Raw genomic sequence first — 21,013 nt, forward strand, 5'->3', positions numbered from 1 at the left:
TAAGATATGGGGATAGGAGTAATATTTTTGGGCGGTTTTCTAATGGCATGGCCAAAATTATATTAGAAATGGTGTGGTAAAGTTTCAGGTCGATCGGAGGATTTTTGGCGCATGAAATGACGAGTTAAAGAGGGGTCCAGGGGTTAAATAAGGATTTAGGGACCTATTTGCAAATATTTTTGAGGGGCAAGGTGCAGATCACCTTAGTGTTTCTTCTGGGAATGGATGTGTTGGCATGAGTTATTTTGGAAAGTGTCCGGCAGCTGTGCCGTGTGCTACTGCGGACGGGGAGTCCGGTAGCAACTTATAATCTGGGATCCTGTGTGGATCAACCCTACGTGTACTCTATACAAGATAATTGCTTTGAAAATCCTGTTCTTTCAAATAAACCCATGTATAAAAATTAGCTTTTCACAAATTAAACCCTAGCCTGAACCTTGATCTATCCTGTTAATGTATTCTGTTTATACCCCCTCCGTGGGTGTGGTTGGACTTGCTGAGTACGTTTATAGTCACCCCTTACTTAATTTTTACAGAGGAAGACCCAGACTTTATCCCCAAGGACGTTGAGTAGGGGTTCTGTTCTGCACCCAACCTTGCTTGTGGATAGGGTCACCAAGCTTCGTATGGCGCAAGACTCTGATGACCTCTTTGTGCTTCATGTTCTTGTCTGGGTTGTAGTTGTTGTCCTCGCGATAGTGGCGCTTCACTGCCCACTTTCGCGTAGAATTGTACGGTGATGTACCATCTAATTTAATAAATATGTTATCAGCCTCCTGGGACTGATATCTGTATCACATTTAAGTCTTCTCTTATGAGGGGACGCTTCACTTACAAACTATTCCTTCTTGACCCTTTGATATAAACTCATCTGACTGATCCATATAGATCTCCTCTTCCAACTCTCCATTGAGGAAAGCCGTCTTAACGTCCATCTGATGAACGAGAAGACCATAAGAGGCTGCCAGGGAAAGTAACACTCGAATTGTGGTCAATTGGGCAACTGATGAATAAGTGTCAAAGAAATCTTATCCTTCTTTTTGGGTATAACCCTTGGCAACAAGACTAGCCTTGTACTTTTCAATAGTACCATCTGGCCTAAACTTTTTCTTGAACACCCACTTGCACCCAACTGGTTTACATCCATAATGACATTCAACGACCTCCCAAGTTCCATTAGACATAATAGAATACATCTCACTCCTCACTGCTTCCTTCCAATAGTCAGCATTAGGAGATGAATATGCCTCTTCAATGGTTCTGGGTGTATCATCCATGAGGTATACAATAAAATCATCACCAAAAGACTTTACAGTCCTTTGTCTCTTGCTCTTTCTAGGAGCATCATTGTTATCCTCCTCAGGATTTTCCACAAGTGTAGGTTCATTGTGTTCTATCGGCTCAGCAGAGCTATCATCCTCGATGAACTCTTGCCTAGATGAACTTGTTCCATCTTTCATGGAAAAAATATTTTCAAAAAATGTAGCTTCTCTGGACTCCATTATTGTACCAACATGCATGTCAGGTACTCCAGATTTTACTATTAAAAATCTATACCCAACGCTGTGAATAGAATATCCTAGAAAGACACAATCCACAGTTTTAGGTCCAAGCTTACGTTTTTTTTTGTTATTGACACACTCATTTTTGCCAAACAACCCCCATATACGTAAGTATGAAAGTGTTGGCCTTTTCTTCTCCCATTCCTCGAATGGTGTTATCTCTTTATTTTTTGTAGGAACATGATTTAGTACATGACATGCAGTCAATATAGCCTCACCCCACCATTCCTTGGAAAGTCCCGCTGTATCTAACATGGCGTTAACCAAATCAGTTAGAGTGCATTTCTTTCTTTCGGCAAACCCATTTGACTGATGTGAATAGGGAGGCGTCCTCTCATGAATAATACTATGTTCCTCACAGAATGAAGTGAAAAAATTTGAGAAGTACTCGCCTCCACGATCTGACCTAACTCTTTTGATCTTTCTTTCAAGTTGGTTTTCTACTTCAGCTTTATAGATTTTAAAGTAGTGTAAAACTTCATCTTTTGACTTCAACAAATAGATGTAACAAAATCTAGTGCACTCATCGATCAAAGTCATGAAATATCTTTTACCACCTTTTGTCAACACGCCATTCATTTCGCACAAATCGGAATGAATTAATTCTAAAGGTGCCAAGCTCCTCGCCTCCGCGGCCTTATGAGGCTTGCGAGTTTGTTTTGATTTAACACATATATGGCACTTAGAATTTTTGAAAAAAGTAAACTTTGGAATTAAACTCAAATTAGCTAAGCGCTTCATACAACCAAAATTAACGTGACAAAGTCTCGAATACCAAACATTTGATTCATCAACATTAATAACATTGTACGCAACTTTATTACAAACATCTGACAAAGAAAGACAGAACAAGCCTCCGCTTTCATAACCTTTTCCAATGAAAGTACCAAACTTAGACATGATATATTTATTGGACTCAAAGACTAATTTGAAACCATCTCTACACAGTAGAGAGCCGCTGACTAGATTCTTCTTGATGGTGGGGACATGCTGCACGTTCTTCAACTGTACGGTCTTCCCCGAAGTAAACTTCAGATTTACCGTACTAACACCAAGAACACAAACATGAATATTAGCACCAGTGTCCACCCACCACTCGGGTGAACAAAAAACTGAAAGAACTGAAGGTAATGAATTACCGTACCCCGATGTTCCTCCAGGCTCGCTAATTACCATGTTGGCGGAATCCTTGCCTTTGCGGTTCGGACACTTTGCAGCAAAGTGTTCCGTACTAGCGCACACATAGCAAGCTCTCTTCTTTTCTTCTTCTTGAAGGTGGTTGTCTGCTTAGTCTTTGGTTGGTTCAGCGGTGGCTTTTTCTTATTCTTGTGGGAGTTGTTCTTCTGAACAAGATTGGCACTTGAAGCACCAACAACTCCTTTCCCACGTATGTCCTTTGCTCTCGCCTTCTCCTCAACATCAAGAGTCCCAATGAGTCCATCTATGGTGAACTCCTGTCTCTTGTGTTTTAGTGAAGTAGCAAAGTCCCTCCAAGAAGGTGGCAGCTTAGAGATAATACCTCCGGCCACAAACTTATCGGATAACACACATGGGGACTCTTTGCTATAATTTTTGAGATCTTTTGCTAGAGTATGTATTTCATGAGCCTGTTCCACCACAGAACGGTCTTCGACCATCCTATAGTCAAGGAACTGCTCCATCGCATACAACTCACTGCCGGCATCAGACACTCCATATTGAGCCTCATGAGCATCCCACAATGCTTTGCCAGTTGGCAGTCGGACATAAGAATCCCCTAGGTTTTCAGCGAGAACACTAATGACGCAGCCTCGAAAGAGGGTATCAGCCTCATCGAACGCACTTCCTTCCTCTGGAGTGAACTATTCAGGCTTACCCTCTTTTACATGCATCACTCTCAGCACTGTTAACCATAGTATAAGCCACTCTTGCCAACGTTTGTAATTGGAACCATCAAAAGGTGGTGGTTTGATTGTTGCAACAAAGATAGATACCAAAAGCCTATTAACAAGATCAGGTTTTTGGATTGTTAGAAATATTGGCAATTTTCAGTATATTTTAATTCCAAATGCTATTATCAATTTCATGGCATAAATGAGTGATATTGTGCTAACAAAATATGTGCTCGTGTTCATGTTATTCTCACTAATAAATATGAACAAAATAATAAATCAGAATTGGTTTAGAGTGTACCCTAAGGCGGGACCAGTGTCGGAGGCACCGGGTGCGCTGTTCCCATGACTAGACATTGTGTCGGTCAGGGTTGTTCGATGTAGCCGAACTTAGTCGATGCAGTGCAGATGGTCGTCGGGAAGTAGTCGAGACGATCTTGATGTTCACTTGGGGAACATAGGTAGGGCCACCAGGAAGTAGAGGATGTAGGCGTTCGACCACCAGGAAGTCGAGGACGTAGACGTTCGTTTGGCCACCGGAAAGTAGACGAAGTAGTCGATCAGGGAATGAGCAGTCGCGTCAAGACGCTCCCCAAAAACCTGGTTGCCTCGCTATCCCGAGCAGGATCTCAGCGTTGCAGAGGTTTCAGAGGCCTACTCTCACCAGAACTGTGCTCGCAGCGCTAGCGATGGGGATTGCAGAAAGCAGCTGAGGGAGAAGGGAGAGATCTCCTAAGCAGGAGTACCTAAGAGCTTGAGAGTGTTGTTTTAGAATGAGAGGGGCTGGTCTCCTTTTATAGTTGATCCTAGACGAAGGGGGGACGAACCTGGACACCTCTAGGTGCAACACTGGCCATCAATTTGCACCATTAATCGGTCATCAATCCTCTAATTTAATTGCTATTTATTACCCAGCCATCACTCTCCTCAATTACAATATGGTATTAACATCATCATGACTCCCTAGCATTAGTAGTGAGGTTTAATTCTTTTCCATTGAATTATTGAATAATTGGGCTAAAAAGCCCCTCATATTCCAACAGTACTTCAGTAGTAGACGACGTTCTCTCCTGTGGTGACTTCGTCAATCTCTAGGATTTTCCGGCTCAGTCTTCGAATATACTTATAGGGGTAGAGTTTGTATTGCATTTATAAAGGTGAGTGTGCATGTGTTTGTGTGTCTGAGTTGTATTGTGTAATTAAAAAAGCAAAGCATGTTGAAGTAAGTTCAGGTTTTATTTGGAGGGCATTTTTAAAATAGCTCCAAACATAAATAGCTACTCCAAATCAACTAGAAGCTGATGGAATCACTTTTTTTACGGGGACCCATAAGCCAAAAAGGATGGAGCCCTACCAAAGGGGACAAGTGGATCCTATGTGAAGAGACCTTGTATAGTTTCTTGCTAGGGAAAATTTCAGTTTACATCTTTGAACTATCATAAAAAAATCCAATTTTCTAGCTTTAACTACAAAATCGAATAATGAAGGGCATCTAACTATCGAGACCGGACAAATTCTACTCTTAGGATGGTTTCAAAGATGGTTTTAATTTTTAAAACTTAAAATTCTAATTAGATTTAAAAAAATCAAAACTAATTTGTTTTAAATCGATAAAATGTGAAACGAGTACCAAAATATTTATAAAAATATAATATATTTAAATCTTGTTTATTAAAAAATAATAGGCGCTAATAGAAACAAACAAATACTAGAATATGAAAGAAAAGTTGATTAGAATAACTTAAAAATACAGTGCTAATAGATAGGTTATATTTAGAAAAAAAATTGGTACTAGTTTCATTATTTTCTAATTTGAAATGAATTATTTATATTTTTATTTTAAACTTGAAATTTTATTTTTCAAAAATTGAAAAAAGACATTTGAAACCATCCTAAAGTGTCGAAATTGCCACGTTTCGATAGTTGGATGATCTCGTTATCCAATTTTATAGTTGAATGTTAAAAATCAAACATTTGTGATAGTTCATGTTTGTAAACTAAATTTTTCCTTTTTTTGCTAATGTACATTAGGATTAATGGATTTAACTCATGTAATTGATTTTTATAATTCTTAATACTTCTAACTAGTGTCCAAATATTTAATCCGCCTCTTCAAAATAGGCCCTAAACAATACTCCTCGACCACACAGAAGGTGTACAGTCACTCGGTCTGAATCCTGATGCCTACTTGTCATAATCATTTAAGCATGTCTCGACCACACACAAAAAGTGTACAATAACTGTATCCGAATCCTGACGCCAACTTTTTTTTTTTTGCGAAAAAGGAACGTCACTTATATTAGAAAAGAGAGTACAGAACATTCCCTTCTTACAGAAAGGTCCCTGAGTAATCTATAAATTACAACAAGGTCCTCACTGCCACTGTTCTTCATTCTCCTCGGAGCAGACAGCCATTGTTGCTTTACCCAGGCTTGCGCAACGCCCCTGATCCTCCATCTTCCATCTTCCCCTTGTGAAATCAGCGAGCAGACTCCAAGCTTTGGAAGACTGCAAGAGGTACTCGGTAGTAGGCCAGCAGTCGTCGGCTCCCCTGATTTCGCCCCTCTTCCACCATCATCCTCCCTCCCAGAGCACCAGGTTGCCACCACCAGACCAGGAAAAACAACAGCAGCCGCATCGCCAAGGAAGAACAAGCATACTCCAGTACAAAGGCTACCCCAACCCGACATCTCCAAAGGAACCCAAGATTGGGAAGCCCCCAAACTCACAGATCCAACACCGGCACCGGAGAACGCACCGGTGAAGAAGAGAGTGATCTGGAGTACCTTATTCCACGAAGCCGACGACGTCTCCCCCAACCAACCGCCGGCGGGAATCGAAGACCTCACAAGACAGCCGGAGTGCACGACGCCGGAACCACCTCGGAGGAACCAAAACTCCCCCTCAGCAATGAAGCACCAAGCACCGTCGAGGAGAAGGAGGAGGAGGACCGAGCAGTGGCCATCGCCGGAGGAAGTGCCGACCAAGCCGCCGCCGCCACCGAAGAAGCACAACTGGGAAACTAACCCTAACCTACCTAAGCCTAAGCTAAAAGTAGAGGGTATATACACCAGGCATCGATTTCGCCTCTCCTCATCACCTCCGACACTGGAGCAGCCGCCGAGGCGAGGGGGAGCCGGCAAAATCGGCGCCGGAAATCCGGTCGCCCTGCTTTCGCCCTTTTTACTGTAGAGAAGGGGAAAAAAGGGAACGAAGCGTCTAATCCTGATGCCAACTTGTCATAATCATTAAGCATGTCTCTTACTGTATGTACATCGATGCATGGAGAATTGTCTTGGTACCTTGTCACGTGTCACGGGCCATCAAATTACAATATGATGCATGCCTGCACGGCCTACATGAACCAACACTGGACCTCCGTCCCATCACGAGATCGATCCCACAGTGTCTTTTTTCTCCTGTTTCCTTTCTAAATTGTTCTCTTTCAATGATGATTGAACAACTTGGAGGATGGGACACATACATGTATTCAAACAGGCAAACAGCTACTCCATCCGTTACATTTTCATCCTAAAATGTAAGATATTTTGATTTATTCTAAATTGAACTAAAATTATAGAAAAGAGTGACAATATTTAAATACTAAATAAGGTTAATATGATATATTATTAACTATATTATTAACTATATTTTCACTAATGTGATATGTTTGATGCTAATTTTTTTTTATAAATTTGGTTAAACTCAAACTACTTTGACTTAGAATAAAATAAAATAGAAAAAAAATCTAAATTACTCCCCTCAACTATAGCTGAAGTCTGGATAACTCTATCGTTTGCTTCATTTTACCCCCCAAACTATACCATTTGCTTCAAATGACCCCCTAATACAATTTTTCTTTTTCATTTCTCCATGCATATGTAGAGTTTTAAGTTGAAATTTTACTAGATGATAGTACACATCATAACACATGTTAGAAAAACACACCACAATTATTACCATTATTTTGATAGGTTAGAATATTTAATAATAAATTAATAATTGGAGTTCAAAATTCTGTAAAAAATGATGAAAAAATTATAATAATTTTTAAAATATGCAATGTGATGTCCACTACTGTCCTGCAAAATTTGAAATTAAAATTCAACTTGTGTATAGAGAAACAAAAAATAATAAATTTTATTATGGGGTAAATGAACTAAATGACATAGTTTAGAGGGTAAATTCAACCAAGTTATAGTTTAGGGAATTATTCAGACTTTGGTTATACTTGAAGGGAGTAAATTGAACTTTTTCCAATAAAATATTACATTTCAGGATGGAGTAGGCTTGAGAAAAACATGACAACTGAAGCAAATCTATCCCATTATCTTCTCACAAAATTTAGAAAAGAAACCTATGTAACGCTCATATAGCATGCATGATAAAATTTAATGGGAATATCCTTAGCTTTGTGCCTATATATATGTGTACTTTCTGCATGCTGCTGCTGCATTCCATCAGCAATTTTGTACTCGCACATAGAAACAAAACAAGGCTTCCCGCCCCGTTTTGATTGCTAAGTGCACTCCTCAGTGATCTCGGAGTATGTCGCCTAATATTCTAGCTACTTCTCCCATCGGTAGCCGAGCAAGCATATTGGGATTAGGCGTGGCTGTTCCAGAGCATGTGTGGCCGCAGGACTCCTTCCCAGATTACTATTTTGGGATAACAAACAGCAATCACATGGTGGATCTAAAGGCCAAGTTTAAAAACATCTGTAAGCACATCTAGCACAATTTTAGTTGACTCTTATAAGTGCTTCAATTTTACATCTCATTCTGTGTATCCTATTAGAAGATACGATGCAAATTATTGACCTGAGAGTACGCAGGCGAGAAGACAATGATCGAGAAGCGACATGTGTACATGTCGGACGACCTGCTGAGGCACAACGACCCCTGCATCACCGCGTACAGGTCTCAGTCACTCAACCTGCGCCAGGATCTCGCCGACGCCACCGTGCCCCTGCTCGGCGCGAAAGCAGCACGGCGCGCCATCGGCGACTGGGGCCGGCAGGCGTCCGGCATCACGCACCTCGTCTTCTGCTCGACGGTGAGCGGTTGCATCCCCGGCGCCGACTTCGAGGTCGTCAGGCTCCTCGGCCTCCCGCTCTCCACCAGGCGCTTCATGCTGTACCAGGTCGGCTGCCACGGCGGCGGCATGGCACTGCGTCTAGCCAAGGACCTCGCCGAGAACAACCCCGGTGCCCGGGTGCTGGTGGTGTGCTCGGAGGTGATCACCATGGCTCTGCGAGGCCCCTCGGAGACCCACATCGGGAACCTCGTCGGGCAAGCCATATTCGGCGACGCCGCGAGTGCGGCCGTCGTTGGAGCTGCCCCCTCCGACGGTGAGCGACCCTTGTTCGAGATGGTGTCGGCGTCGCAGGACATCCTACCGGGAACTGAGGAAGGGGTGGTCGTCAAGCTGTCCGAGGAGGGGATAGTTTACACTCTGCACAACGAGATGCCTCTGCACATATCCAACAGCGTGGAGCGGCTTGTGAGGGCGGCGCTGGAGCAGGCCGGGGTCACGGTCAGGGACTGGAACGAGGAAGTGTTCTGGGTGGTGCACCCTGGTGAGAGGAAGATACTCGACATGGTGGAGACTGGAGAGCCGGCTGGGGCTCAAGAAGGAGAAGCTGGAGGCGCCTAGGGAGGTGATGAGGCAGCACGGCAACACGCTGAGCTCATGCATTATCATCGTCTTGGAGGAGATGCGGCGGAGGTCGGCGCAGGCCGTATCTAGGCACGTGCGGGCCGTGCGACCGCACAGTCCCCCCAAATTTAATTAAAGGGTTCCCAAAATATTAGATATATATTAGATATAGTCGTGTAAAGACTTTAATTTAGTTGATTGTTGATCTAATTTGTGGCAAAATATGGCCCAAATTGCTCCTAAAAAATAAATCGTTGTAGGCGTATCACTTGTCACTTCCTTTTACATGGGTGCTACTCGGGGTCACGTGTGTGATCTCAAGTAGACCTATCACAGCACCACAACCTCTACAGGATTCCATGTTTTGAACCTAAAATCGGCCTAATAAATCAGGCCCCTCAATGCTTCGTTGCTAGAATAAACTTTTTTTTGGAAATTTTTTTGTTGCTCAAACAATAACAATTGTTCCAGCAATAAAAGAAATTATTCCGGAACAAAAAAATAGTTATTGGAACTTTTGTGATGATTTAACTGACAGTCACACGTGTGACTTCTAACATTTGTGCTTTCACACAGCACATCGCGCTTGCCGACTGCTATCATTTGGTATTCGCGATCCTACACTAGGCCATTAGGGCCCAGTCATTGTTTCGCACAGGGCCCTCGAATTTGCGGGTACGGCCCTGGGTCGGCGGAGAGGTCCATGGCAACTGTGGGCGAAGGCCTGGAGTGGAGTGGGGGCTGCTCTTTGCCTTTGGCCCTGGCATCACTGTCGAGACCATCATCCTGCGCGCGCTTCCCATAAACCAATGGAATTAACTGGTCAAGTAGATTAGTATATAATGTATGTACCCATTTACTCCCTCCATTCCAAATTATAAGTCATTACAAAAATCTTGAAGAGTAAAAAATTTTCAAGTTTGATCAAATTTATATAACAAGATAATAATATTTATGATACCAACTAAGTATCGTTAGATTCTTTGTTAGCTATATTTTCATAATATACATATTTGATATCATAAATCTTTGTGTTTCTCTCTATAATTTTGGTCAAACTTTGAGATGGTTTGACTCTCCAAGATTCTTGGAATGACCTATAATTTAGAATGGAGGGAGTATGAGTAACTCACTACATTCTGCTTATGGTTTTGGAGAACGCGGTTACCGGACAGTAGCGGAACTAGAAACAAATTTAAAGATGATCCGAACTAACTCCTAATATTTGTAGGTACAAGAATTTAACAATTTGCACTAATTTTTTATTGACCATGTTAATATACACTAACTAGTCATGGTATATATTATTTAATCATTCAATGACAATTCACAAAGAAAAATAGAAGCATAAGTCAATATATCTTATTCATTTTAGTTTTGTCTTGGTTTCCTACAAAGACTAGGCTTAATTTAAAAAAAATATCTATTCTATTATACGAAACTGAATCAACAATATTTGTGGAACATACCATATCAATAATAACATATTTATATATATTTAAATTGAAGAAGTACAGACATAAACCATAGCTGTGATGGCTATTAGCCATCACAGCTATGGTTTATGTCTGTACTGGATTTGATGTTGCCATCCATCTCGGCTGCATGTTTACCGTCGGCGGCTTGTCGTGCATTCACGCAATGCCGATTGTGAGATGTGAGTCTACCTAGCACCCTCCGCTGAGACACCAATGAGTTGTGACTAGCGAGCAGCCACATACGGAGGACGGAGAGAACTTCCAGGGCTAGAAATCAAGGTGGATTGTGGTTGTATGCTATTTTGTTCCTACTGAGCAAAACAGAAAGGTGTGAAAAGATTTCCACCCAGTTGTAGCCAGTGGCATAGCTGGCCAGAAATTTTAGATGGGGCAGACTTGCCCTTGCCTAACGCCGACACCTACCTATCGTTCATCCTCGACGTTGCCGCCTCCGCCACTCCACATCCCCGTCCCCACCCATCAGAAGCGTCCACGCCACTGCCGCCGCCCTCTTGTTCTTCCGCCTCCCCCTCCATGAATCAGACCGGCGGCGTGGCGAGCGCACAGCGCAAGGTAGCGGACGAAGCCGTGGCAGGAGGGAAAGTAGGGGATCGGAAGGGGTGAGGCCATCGGGGGCCGGCCGGCGGCGGCACCGATTAGGGCTGTCAGAAGGAAGCGGCACCCAGCTAGAGCAACAGATCAAGCAGGGGAAATCTCCCTCCCCTACAACCCCCTGTGCCAGATCCCAATTCTGGTAGCAACAGCACCATATCTCACCCTGCTGAGCTCGTTGGCAACGAACCCCCTAGTTCCCAAGCCCGCAACAAACAAAAGATACGTAGCAGTTGGAGGTGAGAGGAAATCAGGTGGGGATCACGCGTGCTCACCGTTCGAGCTCGAAGAGGCTCATCCCGCCTCCTACTCTGTTGCGCTCCCCTCCCTCGATCCGACACGGGGCCGAGCAGTGGAGACAGTGATGGCCGCCGCCGCCGCCGCTGCAATTGGGGGAGGAAGACCGAGATGGATTGCGACCTGCGGGGCAGTGAGCTAGATAGCCAGCCAAGTGAGATGATTTGGTGGCGCTCGGCGGAGGAACAGTTCACAGGCTCCTTGTCTGGAATGCCATGGGAGTGTCTGGAGAGGAGGTTCTGCTCCCCTTGTAGGTGGGGCAGCTTGCATGACGGGGAGCTCCGCCTCTGGCTGCAGCCCATGTCCCATTAAAATAACAAATTATAGCTAATATAGTGAACCCTCATGTTGTTCTATAGAAGTGAGGACAACATCAGCCTCGCCAAGTCGCCATGGAGAGGCTGGACCTGGACGCCAGCGCGCTACCGGTGGAGGCCCAAGCTTGGACGGCAGATTTCCCGGCGTACAAGGTTGCCAAGGCCTAAGGCGGCCATGAACGCGTACTCGCGGGTCGTGGCTAGTGGCACCTGCGCTGCGCATCAATTGTGTGAACCCCGAGTAAGGACGGACATGACCAAGGACTCAGGGCTCTTGAAGCCCGAGGCGGGTCCGTGTGGTGCTGCTCGCAGAAGCTAAGGCTAGTCTCAATGTAAGTTGAATGGAGAGTTTTATAGTATTAAATTCTATATTACATCATCAATTTTGCTAAAATGGCAAGAAGAGAGGAGGAAGTTTTATTTTATGAGAGAGGAGTTTCCTTCCATAAAATTCAGCACTTAGCTCTTAGTCACGATAACTGTGTTCTATAACTTTTTTTTAGAGAAAACTGTGTTCTATAACTGTGCACTGAAATTGCGTTCTGTGACGGCAGCGAGGAGGGCGTCGTCTTTCGTGCGATCGGAGATCTTTCGGCGCGGCACGGCACGGCACGGCTGGTTGCTGCTCGCCGTCCGCGCCAGGTCTTATGGTCTCACTGTTGGACTCGGACCACTCGGTGTTGCGTGCCGTGCTGATTGGGAAGTCCGGTAGGACTTGAGAACTTGCAAGAATTGTCGTCGTCGTGCCGAACGACGATGTGATAGTCGTTCGATTTGACAGGCTGTGTATGAACGCATCTACTATGCCCATGCTGCGACTGTGGACTTGGCGGTTCCCAGCATTCAGATCGGCAGAGGACCAGAAGTGGCCGGATGACCAGAGCAAAGTGAAGCTAACATTGATGAACTAAGGGCCTGTTTAGTTCCCACCCCGTAAATACAAAAACACAAAAATACAAAATTTTGCGAAGAAATTTTGCTAATTTGAAGTACTAAATGAAGTCTATTTACAAATTTTTTTACATAGATGGGCTGTAAAGCGCGAGACGAATCTAATGAGCCTAACTAATTCATAATTTGCAACAATGATGTTACAGTAACCATCCGCTAATTATTAATTAATCATAAATTAATTAGCATTATTAGATTCGTCTCACGATTTACAACACATATGTGCAAAAAAATTTGTAAATAAACTTCATTTAGTACTTCAAATTAGCAAAATTCCGTCGCAAAATTTTTTTGCGTTTACACATCCGGAAACTAAACACAGGCCTAAGATTTTATTTCTGATTGGGATCATGGGTGTTCTTAAATGAAAGGAAAGTCAGACCCTCAGATAGCCATGGCGACTGGCGAGGTCGGCTCCCCTTGTGGTTGTGGTCGGTAGGCGCTGGAAAAATACCCCCCGGTTCTCAAATAAAGACAGATCTGCCATAAAGGGAGCTGCTGGATGGCTGCCAAACTTTGAATTCAATGGCTGTGTGGGGCAGCCCACGATGGCCACGCATGCACGGGGTTGGGCGTTGTGGCACGAGCGTGAGTGGTCACCGGTCACCACGAGTACAAGAAAAAAAAAAGCTGGCGCGCGCGTCACTTCGCGTAGGCGACAAATCGCACGACACAGGCGGCCTACCATGGCCTTCAGCGCTACTGGGCTCCCGTGATCTACTTCTTTTTTATGTTGTTTCGTCTACTAAAAATGTTTTTTTTAAATAAAACTAAAAATGTGATAACTTCTCTCTAAATTATCCATTTTCAATTTGGATTGCATCTATTTATTACAACAAGGTCTATAAAACTAGACGCATAATGGATATGTTTTGAGATAGTTTTTATACTCTACCAACTTATGATGGATGTGTAGTAGCAAGTTCAATATCAAGCATGCAGTAAGTTATGTGTAAACTTACTGTAAGGAAAATGGCCTCATTAAACCATTGTTTTGTAATTTTGGTGATTGAGTAACAACGCAATCAATGAGATTAACGCGCGTGTCAACTAAACATTAATAGATCCCAGGGATGAATCTCTTAGAAATGGCTTCACAATACTACGGGGAAGGGTTAAAAATTTCACCATCTAAGTTTCCCCAAAAAATTGAGAAAAAAGGTCAAGAAAAAGAAGAAGCAAAAGAAGGAGAAAAAGCCATGGGTGGATGATGGTGTGAATCAAGCTCAAGCTCAAGCTAAGTGATGAGTCCATCAAGAACACCACCACCCGCTCCAACGAGGGAGCTTCATCATCATCCAACACGTGCCACATGGCCAAAGGTATGGATAGCAATATAAGTGATGATGACTCTGACTCTCCTTCAATTAAAGATCTTCTTGACTTAATTCATGAGCACCAAAGAGTCATTAGAAAGCAATCAAAAGAAATTAAACACCTTAATGCTCTTAATGACCTTAATGCTTCTCTTGCTACAAATTATGAAGATTTGTTGTGCAAATTCAAATTGCTTAGAAAGGAACATGAAGAGCTCAAATTAAAATTTGAGAGCATTAATAATACCAATGACTCTTTAGAAACTAAGCAATCTACCCCTAGTACAAATCCAATTTCTAAGGTAGATGCTTTAACTTCTTGCAATGATTTAATTGATGAATTTTGCTCTAACCCTTGCAATGAGGAATGCAATGAGAATGTTGTAGTAGAATCATGTGATGATCGCATTGCCAAGGAAAATTGTGAGCTCAAGTAAGAAGTTGAAAGGCTCGTGAAGGACTTGGCAAGATTAAAAGAAAAAGGCATAGAGAGCAATGTCCAACCTTCTCAAGATAACCGTGATGACATGGTGAAGAAGCTTGAGAAGGGGTCCACCGTAACTTGCTCAAAGTGTCATCATAAAGGCTACAAATCCAACAAGTGTTCTCAACTAAGAAAGAATCTTTCGGATGAGAAGAACAAAAAGAAACTCACAATCAAGAGTTCTTGTGACAGCCCAGATATTTAATTAGCTAATCCAGGGTTGTTAGAACCAAATCATACATTATTAACCAGTAAACTTTGAGACAAATGCTTGAATGTCTCTGTGTCTATGTGTATATGTGCATAGGTCGAAAGCTTTAAATAACTTTTAAACTGATGCAAGTTTGCATATGAAATTGAATAGGCATCTCACTAACGTCATGACAAACCAAAGTGTAGTTGAAGTCAAAGGGAGAAAATGAAATTTTGCACATAAAATGACGAGTCTTTCAAACCACAGTTTTCAAACATTTAATTTATCTTTCAAATTTAAACAAAGATGCTCTGAAAATACTTTCTAAAACATAGCTCAAATGAAATTTTGCTCAAAACCAATGTTGTAGAGTTTCAAATGTTGAACAACTTTCGTTTTTGGAGATTTTCGAGTTCATGTGAAAAATTACGAGAAAACTTAAGGTCAAATCTCTTTCTCTCTCTTCTCTCTCTCTCTCCCCCTCCTTTCTCCCTCCTCTGCTCTGCTTCCCTGCTTCCCGAGAGCAGAGCCGAGCAGGCCATCATGCCGCGGCCAGCACGCGCGCCTGCTCGCCCCGTTCCATCGCCGCTGCAGCACTGCCTCCCTCCTTGCTGTGTCCTGACCCGGAAATGATGCCCGTCGAGCACGCGCCGCGCCCTTGCCATCACTGATGCTCCGCTCGGCCCGCGCACGCCACGCCCCGACGGCCGGTCGACGACAACCAGGCCCGACCGCGCCCCTGCTCCCCCTCCCGGGCCTTTAATGCCGCGCCACCGACATCTCCATCCCCTCATCTCACTCCCTGCTCGCCTACAAAATGGCCGCCACACTCCCCTGCACGCGCCTGAGCACCTCCACCGCTGCCATTGCCGAGCCTGGTGCCACCTCCACGCCGAGCTCCCTGTCCGAGCCAGCCTCAACCCTCACCAACCACCCAGGCACGCTCACCCCCTCCCACTCCACCTCCCTGAGCCTCCAGTCAGCCACCCCGGCCACCTGCCTCGCCGGAACAGAGCCGCCATGGCAGCCGCCCAGACCTCCGCGCCGCGCCCCCACTTCCCCACGCCCTCCACCCTAGCTGACACTCGGAATCGGTCCCCCACCACCCACAGAAGCCTCCCAGCCCGACCTCGTCCTCTCTCCCTCACCGGAGCGCCGCCCGCCATTGCCACTGCCGCAGGCAGTTCCACGCGGAGCCCCTTGCTCCACCCTCTCTCGGCCCGAACTGACCCGCCCCCGAGCTCCCCCTCGAGCCAAGGAAGCTCCTCGACCCGACGTCGGCCACCCACGGTCGCCGGAGCACCCCCACCGCCGTGAGCCGTCGTGCCCCACTGTTCCGCGGCACCGCCCCTCTCGACCACCCCGAGCTTGACTCGAACCACTCAGAGGTAGCCCTAGGTCCCCTCCTGCCTCTCCCCCACCGGCCCTTGCCGCTGGCGACGAGCTTCGCCGGATTTCGGCCGCCGCCACCTCTTCTGTTCCCTCTGTTCCGGCCAAGGGCCTTTCTGCGAGAAGGAAAGATCTTCCAGGGGGTTTTGTGCAAGTCCCAGGGCCCTTTTTGCAAATTTGTGTATATGTTTTCTAGTTTTTCTAGTAAATTTGTAAAATCTATATAAATTTGTAGAAAATTCAGAAAAATACAAGCTCAACTTTTCTGGAATCCTTGCAACTAGATGTACAACTTTTGTTACATCCACTTTTGCTTTTGACCAATAGTTTTATCTCTAGATTAAATATTAGTTTAATCCACATTTGTATGTGTCTCAAGTTCTACCCATGATCTTTAGCTTATTTTTAGACAGTGTACTGAAATTTAGATGAGTAGCTTACTGTTAAAATTTGAGGACTTTTTGACAAATCTAGCTATAGGTTTCATTATATCTTGTTTATGCCTATGTTAAATAGAGTTAAATTCACAGGGTGATATACTAGTGTTATTGAGCTGAAATTTTTAAAGAAGCCTTACCTTAGTTTCTAGATGCTATAGAAAAATTTGGCGAATTTTTAGTAAATCAAAAGCCCTAGTTGTTAAGCCATTATTTTGTGATTTTGGTGATTGAGTAACAACGCAATCAATGTGACTAATGCGCGTGTCAAGTGAACATTAATAGATCCCAGAGATGAAGCAAAAAGGCCATTTTAATACTAGCAAGAGTTTGCTTTCTCCTATCCCTCTCTTTAAGCTTCCGCATTTCATACTAGCAATTTGTGTGCCTTTACTTTCATAAAGTAGTTTTTTGATAGGAAAGGCTATAGGTTGCTAAACTCTTTTGGGATAGGAGTTTCACACTAGAACAATCATAGTTGCATATCTAGATAGCATGTTTTAGTTTAATATTGTATAAATAGTTGGAGCCATAGGTCTAAATTTTTAATTTGCCTAATTCACCCCCTTCCCCTCTTAGACTAGAGCGTGCTACCGGTCCTTCTACTTACCAACAAATATATACATAGATTGCTGCAGCAATATTTTTTAACCTAACTTCATTATATGTATGTACGAAGTATCTACATAAATTACCAAATTGTCTATACATAATCTGATACTTTGCTCCTATATAAGTTGTTAAGTTGTCTACGTACCTATGAGTGTAACTGCATTAAAGGAGTCACATGTCCTTGATATAAATTGATACCACTAAGGGCATGTTTAGTTTCCAAACTTTTTTGCCAAAAAATTTTCCACGGGACAAATAAGGCAAGTTTTTTTCATGTACGTGTATACTTTTTTCCACTAGACAAATAAGGCAAGTTTTTTCTCTAAAATACAACATATATAAGTTGCTACGTGTTTGTTATACAAGTTAACATTATAAATTTAATACAAGCGGCTAGCCGCATAAAATTTTAAAATATATCAAATATGGATCTTATTTCATAAATCATATTGCAAGGAGTGCAACGATGCAAACGGATATAAAAATGGATGCTCGATGAGATAATAATGCTCATTTGAGGGGAATAATAGAACAAAACTATTGCTGATGTCAGCGGTGATGTCACTAAAAATAACGTCTATGATGTTGAAAAGCATTTTATTTCGTGGATACAGCGCATCTCTCTCGCACATGTTGCTGCGCTGGGAGAGGGGTGAGGGGGTCGCGCGCTGCGCTTCTACCCGACCAGTCGCGCGATAACGCGGTTGCAAGTTTTTCTCTCCATTCAGTTGTGGAGCATCCACCAGCACCAGGGCGAGACCGCCGAGACGTATCCTCTCCGTGCTGCTCGAGCTCGCGGCGTGCGATCATGGTGGGCGCCATCTCCAGTCCGGCGAACACTAGCAGGTACGTCCCGTAACCTATGAACTCTATTAGCATTGCATTGGTCGATGAATCAGGATTGGAGCTGCCGCTAAGTAAGGCGTAGGACGCTATTCGTGGTTGCGGTTGCAGCAGGGTCGCCGTGGTCACCGGCGGGAACAAAGGGATCGGGCTGGAGGTGTGCCGGCAGCTCGCCGGCGCCGGCGTCACCGTCGTCTTGACGGCCAGGGACGAGGCGAGGGGCGCGGCGGCCGTTGAGAAGCTCAGGGAGCTGGGGCTCCCCGACGTCCTTTTCCATCAACTGGACATCACCGATGCTCCGAGCATCGCTCGACTGGCTGATTTCCTGGAGACCCGTTTTGGGAAGCTGGACATCCTGGTGATTATTATGCCGTCTATGAGCTATATCTTCTGATTGTTGTGGTATCGTCGTATCGTCAGATAGCTGCTGACAGGTTGATGTGGTTGCTGTATTTTTTTTTCTAGGTAAATAATGCAGCACTTGGTGCGGTTGAGTATGTTCATGACACGGACTATGGATCAGTAACGAGCAAGGAAAAGGAAAAGGTTAGTTTTTCTTCTCCGGCTATTGAGATTCGAGAAGGGGCGTGTCGTCAAATGGTGTTGCAGGAGGAAATCAGTGCATGCATCTCCTCCAGTGCAGAGTTGCCTTGTGCGTACGCCAAACTGAAGTAGCTTTTTTTTTTCTTTTGGATTGATGCGTGCACCAGCTCAGTGACATGGATATGGATCAGAGGCTGGGATGGTTGTGGGAAAACAGCCGGGAGACTTACGACACTGCAAGGAAAGGTCTGCAGACAAACTACTACGGCACAAAGCAAGTGATCGAGGCCTGTCTGCCTCTGCTGAAAGCCTCCTCCGATGGAAGGATCGTTAACGTCTCCTCCCACTTCGGTCAGCTAAGGGTAAGATCTTCTAACCACTACGGATCGGAGTATGAAATAGTATAGGGTCATGTGATCTTTTGCAGAAGATTTTTTTGCTATTTATCTGTTGATACATTTTTTTTGGGTACCAGATCTATCAAATTTCTATACGTTTGATCATACTTTAGGAAGCTTGCCTGTATAAAAAAATCTAACAGATTTAATCATATAAAATCTGTCAACAGATAAGTATGACACTCCCTTTGCCTAAATGGGATAGCAGGTAGAGGTTCATGCAAGTTGCAAAACAAACTTCCATCCAAATCAAAACATGAGATGGTAACAACAGTTCTTCCCAATATACCTGCAGCTTTTCAGAAACGAGGAGCTAAAGCGGGAGCTAAACGACATTGATAGCCTCACCCAGGAGAGGCTGGATGAGCTGCTGGACATGTTCCTAGAAGATTTCGAGGCCGACGCGGTGGATTCGCGCGGCTGGCCGAAATACTTCTCCGCGTACAAGGTTGCCAAGGCGGCCATGAACGCCTACTCGAGGATCCTGGCGAGGGAGCACCCCGAGCTGTGCGTCAACTGCGTGCACCCTGGCTATGTTAGAACCGACATGACCATACACTCGGGGTTGCTGACACCCGAGGAAGGCGGGAGCAGGGTGGCGGCGGCGGCGCTGCTGCCGGAGGGCGGCGTGACCGGCGCGTTCTTTGAAAACTTCGAGGAGTCGTCGTTCGTCTGATGTTGGCCCGGCATGGCACGTTGAAGGCTGCTTGCAGCTGCACCTCGTCTGTATTAAATAAAATCTAATTATAATACTTTTTACATGGATGGATTGTAAATCGCGAGATGAATTTTATGAGACCTGTAAATCGCGAGATGAATTTTATGAGACTAATTAACATATAATTAGTGAATGGTTACTATAGCATCACTGTTGCAGATTATATATCAAATAGGTTCGTAGATTCGTCTCGCGATCTATAACTCATTTGTATAGAATATTTTGTAAGCAGATTTTATTTAATACTTCTAAATGGTAAAATTTCTTTTTATGTGATGGAGTGTAAATTTTTTTAAGGGAATCTAAACAAGACCTTAATTCCAACCGATAAGGCTCCAAGTCCGGACAGTTTCACTAGAGCATTCCTGAAATCTTGTTGGGGCATCATAAATGAAGACTTCATTGCTGTTGCAAACTCTTTTCACTCCTTGCGCTGCTCAAATCTATAAATTATCAGGCCTTGATTAGTTTCCAAAAAATTTACACAGTACACGTCACATTGAATCTTCGGACACATACATTGAGCATTGAATGCAGTTGAAAAAATAACTAATTACACAGTCTAACTGATTAGCACGAGCTGAATGTTTTAAGTTTAATTAGTCCATAATTAGATATTATTTGTCAAGTAATAACGAAATGTGCTACAGTACCAAAACCCAAACTTTTTCACCAACTAAACACACACTCAGCTAATATTGTCCTGCTCCGAAAGAAACATGGAGCCGTAGAAATTGCAGAGACTTTCGACCAAATAGTCCCGTTCACTCATTTGTCAAGATAATCACAAAAGCTCTAGCTTTGCGACTTGCTCCTCACATGAATACGTACCATCGTCTCGACAAATCAAAGTGCTTTCATAAAAAAAAAGAGAAGTATCCTTAACAATTTCCTCAAGATTAGAAATTCAGCTAGGCTCTTCCATAGGAACCGGACACATCGACAGTCTTTCTTATTAAGTTGGATGTTGCAAAAGCTTTTGACTCTGTACGCTGGGAATACCTCCTAATTTTGATGTGACACATGAGTTTTCCAGAACGATGGCGAGCGATGGCGGGAGATGATAGCTCTACTCCCGTCTACTTCCTACTCACGAGTCCTCCTCAATGGTGTACCCAATCAGCCAATCCGTCACAGCCGCGGATTGCGGCAGGGAGATCCACATTCATCTTTATTGTTTGTCACTGCGCCAGTGACTCTCTACAGCAGCTGCTTCACAAAGCCACCGAAAGAGGGATCCTCAGCACAAATTAGCGGCTGAACACCAAGCATACGAATTTCTATGATGCTGCTCTATTTCTAGCGCCAATGAGACAGGAGGTGAAGTGTGGGAC

The 21,013-nt window shown here is 44.0% G+C and overlaps 1 protein-coding gene and 1 pseudogene across 2 annotated transcripts; both read left to right on the plus strand.

Moving 5' to 3' along the window:
- The first annotated feature begins 7,970 nt into the window (after positions 1-7,970).
- On the plus strand, positions 7,971-9,910 carry LOC120681238 (annotated as a pseudogene).
- A 7,883-nt stretch (positions 9,911-17,793) lies between these two features.
- On the plus strand, positions 17,794-19,839 carry LOC120683805 ((+)-neomenthol dehydrogenase-like). 2 transcript variants are annotated; one of them, XM_039965892.1, is made up of 5 exons: positions 17,794-18,023; positions 18,132-18,378; positions 18,486-18,566; positions 18,731-18,925; positions 19,257-19,839. In XM_039965892.1, exons 1-5 carry the CDS (start codon positions 17,986-17,988, stop codon positions 19,635-19,637), a joined length of 942 nt encoding a protein of 313 aa, XP_039821826.1. In that variant the 5' UTR covers positions 17,794-17,985; the 3' UTR covers positions 19,638-19,839. The 2 variants fall into 2 exon arrangements, with proteins under 2 accessions (XP_039821826.1, XP_039821828.1); XM_039965894.1 differs by having other exon boundaries at positions 17,801-18,023; positions 18,135-18,378; positions 19,257-19,826.
- Positions 19,840-21,013: the final 1,174 nt, after the last annotated feature.

Source organism: Panicum virgatum, chromosome 7N (genome assembly GCF_016808335.1).
Source record: "Panicum virgatum strain AP13 chromosome 7N, P.virgatum_v5, whole genome shotgun sequence".
Lineage (NCBI taxonomy): Eukaryota > Viridiplantae > Streptophyta > Magnoliopsida > Poales > Poaceae > Panicum > Panicum virgatum.

Bases quoted from the DNA above. Each gene is read 5' to 3' on its own strand.
- LOC120683805 (XM_039965892.1), top strand. From the start codon at position 17,986: ATGGTGGGCGCCATCTCCAGTCCGGCGAACACTAGCAG. The intron at 18,024-18,131 runs GTACGTCCCGTA...TTGCGGTTGCAG, and splicing joins AGTCCGGCGAACACTAGCAG to CAGGGTCGCCGTGGTCACCG. The intron at 18,926-19,256 runs GTAAGATCTTCT...ATATACCTGCAG, and splicing joins CCCACTTCGGTCAGCTAAGG to CTTTTCAGAAACGAGGAGCT.